This window comes from Metopolophium dirhodum, chromosome 4, assembly GCF_019925205.1.
Source record: "Metopolophium dirhodum isolate CAU chromosome 4, ASM1992520v1, whole genome shotgun sequence".
NCBI lineage: Eukaryota > Metazoa > Arthropoda > Insecta > Hemiptera > Aphididae > Metopolophium > Metopolophium dirhodum.
Window position 1 is genome coordinate 15689223 of NC_083563.1, and position 13880 is coordinate 15703102.

General features: G+C 27.0%; 1 protein-coding gene across 1 annotated transcript; it reads right to left on the minus strand.

Annotated features, from left to right (window-relative positions):
* Positions 1 to 6361: 6361 nt before the first annotated feature.
* On the minus strand, positions 6362 to 13535 carry LOC132943557 (chymase-like). The gene is made up of 4 exons (XM_061012594.1): positions 13404 to 13535; positions 12284 to 12480; positions 11960 to 12201; positions 6362 to 6375 (listed from the first exon to the last, which is right to left on the minus strand). Exons 1-4 carry the CDS (start codon positions 13533 to 13535, stop codon positions 6362 to 6364), a joined length of 585 nt encoding a protein of 194 aa, XP_060868577.1.
* Between the last annotated feature and the right edge of the window lie 345 nt (positions 13536 to 13880).

The window sequence follows — 13880 nt, forward strand, 5'->3', positions numbered from 1 at the left end:
TGGACAGAAATATTTTATTTTTTAAGGAAACATAATATTTAATGGTAGAATATATTATTCATTTACATCAACTGTGCAATGTTATCAGTGCAATTGCATTAATCTCATTACGTTCTGTTCAACCAGTCACTTGTCTACGTTCCACCACATCCTACCTGACATGATAACATAAGTCACAAGTCATTACAATAAATTATTTTAGTAATAACCTATATAGAATTTATAACCCATTATAAATAAATTATTAAAAGTCAAACATTTTAATTGATAGAAAATCGAATTAGGATAAAAAAAATAGCTCTTAGAATAAAAGTCGTTTTAAAATTGAATAAAATATATTTGTCAAATTAAATAAAAAAATTAAATTACCGCTTTTCTATAGGTAAATTTGTTTTGGGTTTTTCTTTTTGTCATTATTATTCTTATTTTCTGAATAACAGTATGCATGATTTCATTTTTATATGCATTGCATTTCGTGTATTATTATAGTCTATATACAGATGGAATTGACAACTCTATGGTTTATAGAGACAATTATAAGAAATACAGGGAGAGGTTGAAATTGATTGGAAATGGATAAAAATCGTAAACAAAAAATGTAATTTCTAAAGAAATACTATCACGGTAGTAGCTGCAGCTGGCCAAAAATTTTTAAAAAAATCCTAGCAATGGATTTTAAATCTCAAAAACATATAGCCTATAGGTAGTCATGATTGGTACCATAAAATAATACGGTAGTCACGATATCAGAAAAGCCTACATTAAACTTTCATAATTTGAATACATTTAAAAATTAATTTTTATTTATTGTAGGTACCTACCTTAACGTCATAGTAACTAATGAAGAAGCTATTGGTTTTATAACTATGTTTTTATTTTAAGTTTTAAAGCATTAAAAGTTCTTCAAAAGTTTCATAATGCAATATAATACACCCATTGAAAATTGTTTATAGATTACGTGACCAGTTAAAAGTTTTAAAAGTATTTTGTATTACGCAAAAAAATAAAAACAACTGTACAATTAGATATTATTATCACAATATTTTCGATTTCCGTTTTCGCCACGTATATTGAAATGTAATTTTATTTAATTTTTTACATTTTTTATACTCATTTTACACATGCTTACTTACTAGCTTACTTACTTACTTTATTTGCTTATTTATTTATTTATTACCGCTGAAACATTCTCAAAACAACTTTTAGATATCGGCGGAGGAAAAGTAGCTCTACATGAAATTATCGGGGATGCATAAAATTGCCAAACGATTTCTGCACAATCATTAATTCGCAAAATGATCTCATTGACTAGATATTTCCCGATATACACTCAATACTTGAACCATGAGTAACTGGCAGAAAGAGCAATTTTAGTAGCAAAAAATGTGGATATCAACGTTTTGAATTTCAAGATACAACAGTTGTTACGAGGGGACTTGGGGTCATACAAATCTGTCGATACAGTTTACGATACCAATGAAACTGTAAATTATCCAGCAGAGTTTTTGAACTCATTGTTTTTGTCAGGCATGCCACCACAACTGAAATTATTTATAATAACTGAAGGTTAGATCTCCTATTATTACTTAGTAATTTGAACCCACCAAGGCTGTGCAATGTCACGCGATAAATCATTAAAAAATTGATGAAAAACGTTATCGTTACCAGCATTTTGAATGGCAAGTTCCGAGGAGAAGATGTATTACTACCACGAATCCCTATTATTACTACAGATGTGTTAATTGAATTCAAACGGGTTCAATTTCCAAAGAGATTGGTATTCGCAATGACAATCAATAAATCTCAAGGCCAAACGATGTCTGTTTGTGGCTTAGATTTGGGTATACCATGTTTTTTACATGTGACATGTTCTCGCGGGGTAAGCCATCCAATTTGTTCGTGTTGGCTAAATATGAGCTCACTAAAAATATCGTACACTCCATTGCACTAAAAGACTAATAGTGTTTTTTTTAATTTTCATAATGTGTGATAGAGATGTAATTTGAAATTAATTAGTGAAGATAATACAAGTACAATGAATTAAAAAAAATGAATATTTGGTGTTTTGTTATTGATCACATTGCTCCATTCCTCTTTCAGTCATATACCAGTATAACACGTCAACACACAATTACAATAATTTAGTTATTTTTTATTTGACTACCAAAATATTCATTAGAAATAATTTATATGGCAAAACAACGTTTGCCGGGTCAGCTAGTACTTTTCTAATATTATCTTTTCTACATAAGTTTATGTTTTTACATTTTTATTTTTAATCAATAAAACTATTAAAAAAATAATTTTGACGTGATATTCGTTACTTATATTATATGCATATATTTCTAATAATATTGCTTAAAATATAATATCTATATTCTAAATTCTACATTCAATAGAAACAGTTGTACAATCATTTATTCCAATATGCACCTCTTTCTACTTAATTTAAATTTAAAAGTAATTTATTAAATTATGCCTATAATAGGTAGTACCTACTCATTATTTTTATTTAGTTAATTGGTATGTCTTTTTTTCAAAGACTTTTCTTCGAAAAAAAAAAATAACGTGTACATAGTTTAATGTATATAATATGGTATAAAAATAAATTGTTCGTGTTATCGCATAAACATTTAAAGGCATAGCTACGGTTTAATAGATAGATGTAGTTTTTGTAATAGGTTTTGTATGATTGGAAAGTATAAGGTACCTACCTAATTGCTGATAATTGTAAAACATTCATATTATTACAACCATGAAAAATTAACACTATAAACACTATAATAAATTATGATATTAATTGTTTTAATATTATTCTTAAATTTGAATATACAATACACATTAGGTACCTACGCTTAGTTAAGAATTTTAAAAGTCGTGTTTATGTACTATACTATCAAAATGTACAATTTATTATTTTATGAAAACTGAGAACAAAATAAATAATAATCTAATGAAAAAAGCTGAGAATTTTATTACGGTTGTAAGTTTTCTGCCAATACACGTATTAATTATTTGTCAACATTAATTAATATTCCATTAATACAGAGTCCTCTATCACTTAAAGTGACCTGAAGGTAATGTTTTATAATAAAAAACCAAGGAAAAATGATGAAACATGAAATATTAATTTTTGAATCAATTTCTAATAAATTATGATAACGTCTTTGTATTGTATGCATAAATGTTATTATAAAAATTATTTGTTTAACAAAATACTACTTTATAAAAATGATTTTAACCGATAATAATTTTAACTGGCAGACTGGACTAATCGTATATAATAACATGAGTTTTTAATATTATAAATTGATTTCCCTTTAAACGTTAATAAATTGAATATTGAATTTTCTGAGTAATCTTTAACGTTTGTATCTTTTATATAATGATATGGTATTTATCTTATGTTCATATGTGTGCGTCCAAGAGTAACAAGGGGGGGAGGTCAGAGGTATATATTTTGCTTTCATTTAATGGTTATTCATCTATTAATGTCTTAAAACTATATATTGAAGAAGTTAAAGTAAGAACCTCTAACCAATTGCCGGCAGGTTTCTCTAAACTTTCTTATAGTTTTAAGATATTTTAAAAAGTCCATCATTGCTTGGATCTTGACAAATACTGTTAAGTTTTCAGTTGGTTAATTTAAATTCCTATAACTATTTATAAATAATTATTGGAATTTTTTAATTTGTATTGTTTATGAACTTATGATGTTATGAAACATCAAAAATATTATATTTGTTATATTTACATTTTCAGCGTTATGATAAAAATATTATATTATGGTAAATTGTTTTACGTTCATATTCATTTTTTCATCTTATTGTTATTTAAATTTATCAATCGACATTTTAAGTGGATCATTTATACGATATACAAAATGTTCCAAACATAATTTAGTTTATTTACGATGAAATTAAAACTAATAATACGATTTTGTTAACTTATGTCCTATTATTATAATAAGAAGACCCAACAGTTTTAGCTCGATATTTATATCTAATTGTTACTTGATATATTGTCAAACACATAATATTATTAATATAAATCATTCTACTGGGATTTTACAGTTTTAAATTATACAAAATAGCACAATATTTATGGCCGAATACTGGTTTTGCATAAATATTTCCGTTTTATTGTACTTTTATTTTTACGTGATTCGATGTTTATCTTGAAAATACTAAAAATTTTTACTTTTGGTCCCTTCTCCAGAGTAGAAACAACCGTAAAAGTTGAAGATTGAAACATATTTTCAAAGGTGATGCCATACACACAAAAAAAAATCATTAAATTAAGGCCAACACACTCAGAATCGAAAAGCAGATTTAAATAAACATTAATATTTTCACACAGTTAACACAGAGAAAAAAAATTATTATTTATTGGGAATTTATTATTGTCTCATTAGCTCGAGTCTACACTTCAGTACGAGAATTCATGATAATGGTGTATTATATTAATATTATTTTTAATTTGAACACTTTATTCTATAAACGATTCTGAATGGAGTTCGTGTACCGAAACCCGATCAAAATGTTGTTAAAAACGAACGATTGTTAATATTTTTTCTTCTGTGTGGTTGTTTGAAAGCAACATAATCATTGTACAATCTGTGTTCATTTATTATCTATAGAATTACTACTTGTAAATATTTGACATTTTTCACTACTTCAAATATTTTTTCTGAATAAAAAATAACACAATGTTGTGAAATTAATAGCTTTATCGTTCCGCTCAAAATATAAAAATGTACTCATCATAATTTATTAATAATACTCGTATAATATTTTCTAGAAAATCAATATGTTACTCAAGCTAAAAATCTTATCATACTCAGTGATTTAGGTAAGTACATTTTTTTTATAATTTCGCTTAATCGTTATTATGACATATATATTTTGTGTGAGTGATGTTGTGTGCCTACTATATTTTATTTTACGTAATTGTTAAAGTTTAAAAGTTTAATTCAAATTTTGAAGCTTTTTAAAGACATTTTAGAAAAAACAAAATGTTATACCAATGAACACATTTTTTTACAGTTACTTACAATGTTATTAAAACTCAAAATGAGTGTTACAATTTTTAGAAGCCCAAAAGTTTTCTTTTTGCAAGTCCAATCAATGGCGTGTAGCACAACACGAGAAAAAAATAATATTATATTAAAAATATTTTGATAATAAATTAGAATGTTATTGCTGTTATACACTTATACCAATCTAAATACTATTTACAGTAAAAATAATCATAAGTCATAACATTATTAATTAAATATTTATACAAAGAGATTATTTTAGGATAAACCTGTAGGAAAAATTTGTTGCTGATCATTTGGTTACACAACATTTTTAAATATAGGTTAGAAAGGTCTTAAATTCAATATTCTTTGTATTGGTACATGGTATATGATCTTAAGTGCACAATATGGTCTTCTAAGACTGTGAAACACGATAACCTCTGGTAACCTGCAGTTGATGGTTTCATTATAAAATTTTTTAAAAAAAAAATTATAAACAGACTTCATTTAAAATCAAAAATCATTACAAGGTTTTTCCAAAATCAAATCAAAACTCCATGTAAATATGATTTTTAAAATTGAAATTGAAAATCTTTTTAAATTGATTTTGGCCTTAGAAAATCCTAGGGATTTGAAATCATGCCCCGCTCTGGTAACATAATATAATAAGATATATAGTGTACACAGATGTATATAGTTAATAGGTGCCTTCCATTATTTATGAGACTTTTATGTAATTTTACTATTTTATATTATTTATATTTTTGATAAGATAAGTTATTTTTTTTTTTTGAAAGAATTTTATGATAATAGATTTATTATGATATATTATGATAATCTTAAACTCTAATACTCTGAAACATTAATATCTAAATATTATGCTAACTTTAAAAAAGAGCAACACAAAACACCTATTCATGTTCATAATATATTTAGAATATAAAGTCTTGTGCGAATCGATGGTTAGTTTTACTTTTTTTTTCGATTATACAACAAATAGGTATAATGGGATAAAAATCTTTTTTCTTAAAATCGTTCATTTTCTGCTATGCCTGCTAAACGTTCAGTGTATTGAAATAATATGTTAATACCAACACCGAAGAGGATAGTACAGCACTTGTTTGTAAATTATTTGAGATACCGCGAGATAACGATTTAGGGTCAAACGTTGTCGTTCGTGCGGGTTGACATGACCACAAAGTAACACCGTCGTACCCTGCAGCTACCTACTACTGTGTTGAAACAAAGCTCTCTCTCCCTCACTGCCGCCCACAACCTCACCCTCATTCCCACCCACACTCTACTACCAGCTCATGGATAAAGCACTTAAATGATATTTAATTACACGTTGTCGTCTAATAAACAATTTATGAATATTCATTAAAATCGTCAAATAATGAAATAAATAGGTACTATTATATATATTATACAAATTATATGAAAATACATATTTTGTGACTCCCGGTAATACTCTTATATATTTGTATTGACTTTTTTGTATTTTAATTTTAAAAGTTGGTATATTCAAGCAAGAGCCTCAATATTTTTTGATCATTTATTGAGGTCCACTTGTCCCTGCAAGTTTGCTGGAAATTCGGATTGAATTTCTAAAAGCTTTTTATTTTTTTAACAAATACCAGCAGAATAAATAAAAGTAAATGGGAACTCAAGAGAAAACTACTAGATTTTTTTTCTAAATTAGTTTTAATTAAATCTTAACGAAATTCTTGAACTGAATTAAATCGAGAAAAGAAAACGAAATAAAACTAGTGTAATTATTATGCCAGGTCGTATAAAAATTGATTAAATGAATGATTCACTAAAATATAATGAGCCAATTAAATCATGTTTAAGGAATCATTAGCTCACTTTATTGTTTATAAACTTAACTCAGCTTTACAGTATCTATTTTTATTATGTTTCAACAATAAGTAAAAGAGTATGGGTATTGATATTTTGTTCTCATACAATGCACTGTGATTCTAAAAACTACATAATATCATGTTTAATGTTTATGCTAGAAAATATAAGTAGTTGGCTGTGTAGCCATTTAATGTTGCTACATACATAACTTTAATGCATTTAAGCATTTCGTTGTTTTTATTAACACCTAACCGAAAAAAAACTATTTATATTATAAGTTCAACAAAATATTAGAAATTATTGTATTTATTTATTTTCAAAAATTCTTATTCATCATAGTATAAAATATTATTGTATTTATTGTCATAATTATTATTATAATTAAGATAATTGTCAGTAATTTTACTTTTATCAATAAAATATTATTTTAATACCTACATAAAATAGAAAAATACAATTTTCATCGTGTAACATGAATTTATTTTCATACCTTTCATTTTTCAACATAATTTAAACAATTAAAAAAATTATTTCAAACATACAATTTTTTATTCAGGAATTCCATTTATACCACTGTAGTCTGTATATTCTAGTACATACCTGTATTCAAATTGTATTATAAGTTGAACTTGAATGTACAAAGATTATTAACAAAAAAAAAAGGTTGGTTTACACTTTATTGGTGTTCTATAATATGTGGTTTTGGTACAATGTATATATTGTATTCAATAATGATAGAGTTTAAGTTGAACTGAACGCAAATTAATAGATTTTGAAAATAATTAGACATTTTTGCAATTGATCTTCATTGGACTTATTATAGAGCATCGTGTAAGGTATCGGGGACTTCTAGTTTTGTTCTAGCTTTTACGTGGTTTTGAAAATTGATAAGAAAGTGTTTTTACTGTTAGATTTTTGTATGCTGCACAAGCTTAGCAAGGTATTCGCAGGTTCTCCTCTACTCATCCACTTATGTATTATTAAATAAAGGCTGACATAAAATAATAGTTCGGACGAACAATATAGCTAGTGTACAAGCGAAATATAATTATCATATTTTTAATCATGAAAAACGTTTGCAGTAATAACATTAATTGATGTTTTTATGGTAAGTATACCTTACCTATACATATTTTATAAAGACACATAATATCCAGCTGAAATCTAATGCGTAATTTTGACTTTGAATATAATACAGCAAAAATGTATGAATGTCTACGTTCTGAACCATATCACAAAAGGTGGGCACTAGAATAAAATATAAGTGTTTACAAATTAACACGCTTTACCCTTTATTTCCTTTTGTTAAGAGTATATGTGGCGTGGGTATATAATGAACACAAATGTCTGTATCTTTTTACCCTGTATTATTCCTGTTTCGGTAGTTTTTATTATTCAGCCAAAAGCCAAGTGTAAGAACTGACTTTTATTTTTTTTCGGACTTGTACGGGACATTAACCAACCCCCTTTCAGATAACACGCGGCGGCGCCCATTCACAATCAGCACAAAATTACCCGGACGTTCATAAATTACGAGCGCATTTCAACCCCCTCCTCCACCCACCTCCCACCAGCGTTCTCAACCGGTCGTTTGCTCACCCCATTCACCAGTTGCCCTGTTTAATTTGTTATTATGTTAATTACACGCAGTGGCTATAACTGCCGTCTACCACTAGACCACCACCGCGTTATGATATTTACGTCGGCCGGTATATGCGTAAATTAGCGTTTGTTAATAAATGCGTACGCCAATGGAAAGTATGTAACGTAAACCATACATTCTGCGAGCTTTAAGATAAAGGTATTTAGTTTAAAACGCAAATAGTATATTAATTCAAGAATAATGAAATAATTAAGAGAGAACGCAGTAAATCCCATTGTGCATTGTAATGGTAGTCGGGGGCACCGGCTTCGTTTTAATTTAAGAGAATTTCTGCATACATTGTGTTACGTATATTAAAGATTCAGCAAAGGAGCCATTTCGCAGACTGATTTTGGAAAGGATTGTTTTCAGAATATATTTTATGAATGGTTGACAATGTAGAGCATATTATGATAGCTTACACTTTTTTTCGTTTATTCGTATGTTACTTTAAATCGTTTTAAAATAGTTATAACTTACATTATACAGGTGTAGGTAAATGTGAAATATATTTTGGTTTTAAATAATTTGAGGTAATGAAAGGCTTACTAAATTAGAACTATTTTGAACACGTGTTATAATATGCTCTCATTTAAGTCGTCGATGTAGGCGTTGTAGCAATACGAATAGTATCAGATTAACGCGATATAACTACACATGATATTATGTACTGGGAAATAAGCTCGGTAGTTAAAACTGATTAAATTTTACAAATTCTATTATCTCTTTCACTAGGCAACTATTGATCTGAAAATGTATTTAGTATTTAAGTATTTATTGTTTTGTAGACATTTTTTTATAGGCCAAAGATTATAATATGGTGAAACGTTTTTATATCAAGGAAAAAATTACATACCTACTCAACAGTTTATTTTAAAAATATTTTATTTTTTAGATGTAGCCGTATATGTTTTTGAATTAGTTGATTAATTACTTCTTACAAGTTAGTAAACTATGTTTGTCTTGTTTTTCTTTGTTTGTGTATGGTGACGTTTTAGTTGATATGATACGGTCAACTTTCTTAGTGGTATCTGTGTACTGTGATGAGTCATGAGTAAAGTCCGTATGTTCTAGACTTGTAGGGATTTGGTTTTTTCCATTAGTCCAATTAGATCAGGCACGATCAGCTATATGAAATTGTTTTCATACATTTGTCATTTGTAGGATAAATAGGTACAAAAATTTAATTTTGTATTTTTTTTTTTTTGTTGATATTAATGTTCTGATTATACATTTTATCTACGCTTTTGAAATATTTGAAAGGTTATAATTAATTTGTTTAAGTACCACAGTGTCTACAGCAATAAATATAGATTAAATCAAATTCATCTTGTAATGCTGAATTTATTGGCACGATACGGATAAGAAATTACAAGTCACAGACTATTATAGTAGGTAGGTACAAGTTTTAAAAGTATTCAGTCGTTTTGAGTCAACTATTCCAACGTCGTGTCATGAGTGTATTTTCGTTTTTATATCATATGGGATTACTGTTTATTTTATTTGTTAGAAAAATGCCAAAAGTTAAAAGTTGTTATTCCGCACGGTTGCGTGATTTAGTTAAGGCATTTGAGAAAGATATTTTTACTTGCTATAATGCAGTGATATTTTTTCAAATATGCAATTTAAAAGTGTTTTTTATTTATAATTTGATATACTTACTATTTAAACATAATTTTGTCACGGGTAACAGCCATATAGGCTGATGATTTATACAATGAAATTAATAAAACAAAAATATTGTGTCAAGTTAAGGACTTTTTAAATAGGTATCATTTTTAGTGCTTATTAAGTACTATTGGTAATTATTTTTGACTATGTGTGGACCAATGAATGTATTTATTTTACAATTTTAATTTTACTAAATATTAAAATACGATGTTCTAATATATTACAAAATTGCCTATTCTTTTAAGCTGAGCTATTGTGATGGGATGAGGACTTACAACATACTTTGCGATTTAATGATATTTGTGCTTTTTAATTTTTTTGTCTGCCATCTGCACTTTTTGGAGTAGAAAAAATGCTTAGATTTTCAACTTTAAGGTTGGTTTTTGCTAGAAAAAATAGAACTAATTGTACCTTGAGGGGATGCAAAATAAAAAATTTCCAGTACTTTTCTTGATAATTTGGAGAAAAAAAAATTAAGGTAAAACAAAAATTTTTATGCAAAATCAGTTTTTGACAAAATCGATTTTTTTATTTTGTTGTAATTTAAAAAATAATAACAAATAAATAAGCTTATATGAAAATGTTCTATATTATAAGATGCTATAGTTTTCAGAATATTTCAACTCTTTTTGATTTTATTTATATAGATTTTCAATTTTTTTTATAGAACTATACATTATAATGTCGATAAAAACATTTTCGGTAATAAAATATCCTACCTATTATAATAATTTCATTTTTATAATTCAATAAAATATGCAATGTTATCGGCAAAAAATTATTCAATCTACCGTTTTACTTGGAGTAAAATAAATTACTTTCATAGCAATATAAATATCTATCGTCATAAAATAATATACTTGGTAATATAATATAGGCTGACAGACCGTCTTCGCTCAGAATCGTTTTTCTTATGCAATGGTATATCAATTTATCATCGAATTCAAATTTAAAACATACATTACAGTACACAATGACAAGGTGCACCCGACACCTACTGTACAGCAGAGCGGTTACCTACTTTCCCCTTTTTTAGAGCTTTGTTTGTCAATGATTTTTTGAAATATTTGATAAAACTACAGCACCCGAACTCTATAGTCATAAGTTATGTCGGAGAGATTAATTTACTGATGTGTTAGTAGAGCGTTTTGACACAAGACGTGACAAAAATGCGATGAGTGAGGTTTATTTTTCAATACCTGTTTTACACTTCCGTAATATAACTTATACCATCAAATTATTACATACTGAGATTATAATTAGTCTATAATAACGGCAGCAATAAAACATGTATTGTTTGTATAAGCAAATATTTGGAAAGATTTACCAAAGCTCGTCATACATAGATTTCAATGTTTAACGATTTGTACAATCCAATAATTTAAAAACATAATATTTTATATTTGTGTATGGTAGGTATAGGTAACTATTATAATCATATTATAGAATATAAATATAATAGGTACCTACAGAATATTTAACCTGCAGTTTTAACGGTTTTAACTTTTTATTTTTTTAACACACGCCAGTTGTACAGCTAAGTTTAATTATTAATTAATTGAAGTTATACTAATAGTATAGTTATAATTATATAATAATATTGTTTGTTAGAATAATTATACGATACATAATACACTTTTGTATTGATTGTTTATTCAAAAAATTATTTTTGTATATCTATGATACAAACCTAATAATACTAAACAAAATAAATATTAAATGTCTACACTTTAATGTGCTGGATGAATTTGTAAGTATAATACCGTCAATCCATTTCCGGTAACCGTAAATAAATAAAAGTCTAGTTTGAACACGAGCATCGCCGCATTCTGTGTTTAAGTTCGACATACCGGGATAGTAGTTATAACCATGACTGGTAATGCCAAATAGAAATCCTTGGCACATTAAAGCACCTCCACTATCTCCAACGCATGTCATACGGTTATTGGGTACAGGACACAAAAAATCTGTCCATGTGTTTTTAATAATATTCTTTATATAGTTACTGTAAAAACGAGAAAATTGTTCAAATTACGATGATTCAATTTTATATGAATTAATATTCCGGGGAAAATAATATATTATACTTGTCTGGTGGTACTTCACAAGCATCCAGACCGTACTTCACCAAAACTTCAGCTACATTTGCTCTATGTGTAGGGTAACCAACAACATTTTTACCCCAACCAAATGTATAACATTTCAAGGTGGTTTTATTTGCAAAGAGCTCGGGGCTTCCGGAAATAATTGCGTAATTAGTAATATTGTTGAACGGTTTGCTCATCTATTGATAAAAAATAATTAATTAATATCTAATTAATCTAATCTAACTGTATACGATTTTATTATCGCACACAATGCACCTGTTTAATTTAGATTAGTAAAGCCACCACTTTTTTTAAAAATAATTTAAGCACATTATATTTTCAGCATCAGACTTAAAAGTATTTATTTTATGGAAGTTAATATACCTATTGATTCGGATCAATAAATTATTGTTTAACTTGATTTTTCAAATAAATATTAAGTATTTGATAATTGTTTAAAAATCAATTAAAAATGTCAAGGAGATATTATACTTAATCAATACAATTATATATCTGCTACAAGAAATTGCTTGAACTGCTTTTACGTCTCACAGTGACAAATTATTTAAAAGATGACTTTTCAGAAAGTTATAGTACCCAAGTTCTTTAATGTATAGTCTCTAGTAATAAGTGAACTTGTGAACAAATCTGAATATTTTCGATAATCTAATTTAGTTAAAAATATGAAAATATGCAATAAAACAGGGGAGTGCTCAATTAATATAACCAGGAGTTTAATCCTTTTATATATATATGTAATATGTATATTATATAGGTACGTCCTGCATGAAATCCTCGAAGCTTCAAAATTGTTTTTTTTGTGTTACAAACTACCAGAACCTTTTAATTGTATCTATACAATTTCATTTTTCATGAACATTTTTCAAAATAATTAATTAAAATGTTAGTTTATTAAATTTTGTCGGTATATTTTTGTTAAGCAAGCCGATCAAATCGATTAAATTAAATAAATTGTTACGTTATTAGTTTACGTAGTTTTACTTACCATAATATTATAATAATAATAATATTTGTTTTGGGCAACTTCTCGATAAATTTAAACAAGTAAATAATTAATATAATGGAACGAATTGGCGAACAAATTTGATTTTTCACAAACCTTTAACAAACACAAATCAGCAACCAGACTTTTATTGTTGTATAATGGATGCTTAAATAGTTCAATAACTTCTCTTTTTTCACCTGTCTCATTTCGTGGATCGGTTTGGTACACCTTACAAAAAATACTCATATCGTATTTTACATATTATTAATTATATGACTATGAAATATTATGATTCATTAATTAACTATGTCAACACATAATTTAACTAATTTCGAATTATCACGAGACTTGTTATAGCCAATAATATTGTTGATAAATTGTATACGATTAACATTGATAATATACCTATACTACTCGTACTATGCCTGTGGTCAAATATTTTAATTACTTCTATATAATATGCTCCGTCTGTACAATGAGCAGCCGTTAACACGAAACTCGGTGACACCAATGTACCAGTACAATAGTACAATATGTATGTTTGTTCATCGAAAATTTCAATTTTTAACCCGACTATATAAGGATAGTAGG

Bases quoted from the DNA above. Each gene is read 5' to 3' on its own strand.
- LOC132943557 (XM_061012594.1), bottom strand. From the start codon at position 13,535: ATGAGTATTTTTTGTAAGGTGTACCAAACCGATCCACGAAATGAGACA. The intron at 12,481-13,403 runs GTTTGTGAAAAA...TTTTATCAATAG, and splicing joins CTGATTTGTGTTTGTTAAAG to ATGAGCAAACCGTTCAACAA. The intron at 12,202-12,283 runs GTATAATATATT...TCGTTTTTACAG, and splicing joins TGTGAAGTACCACCAGACAA to TAACTATATAAAGAATATTA.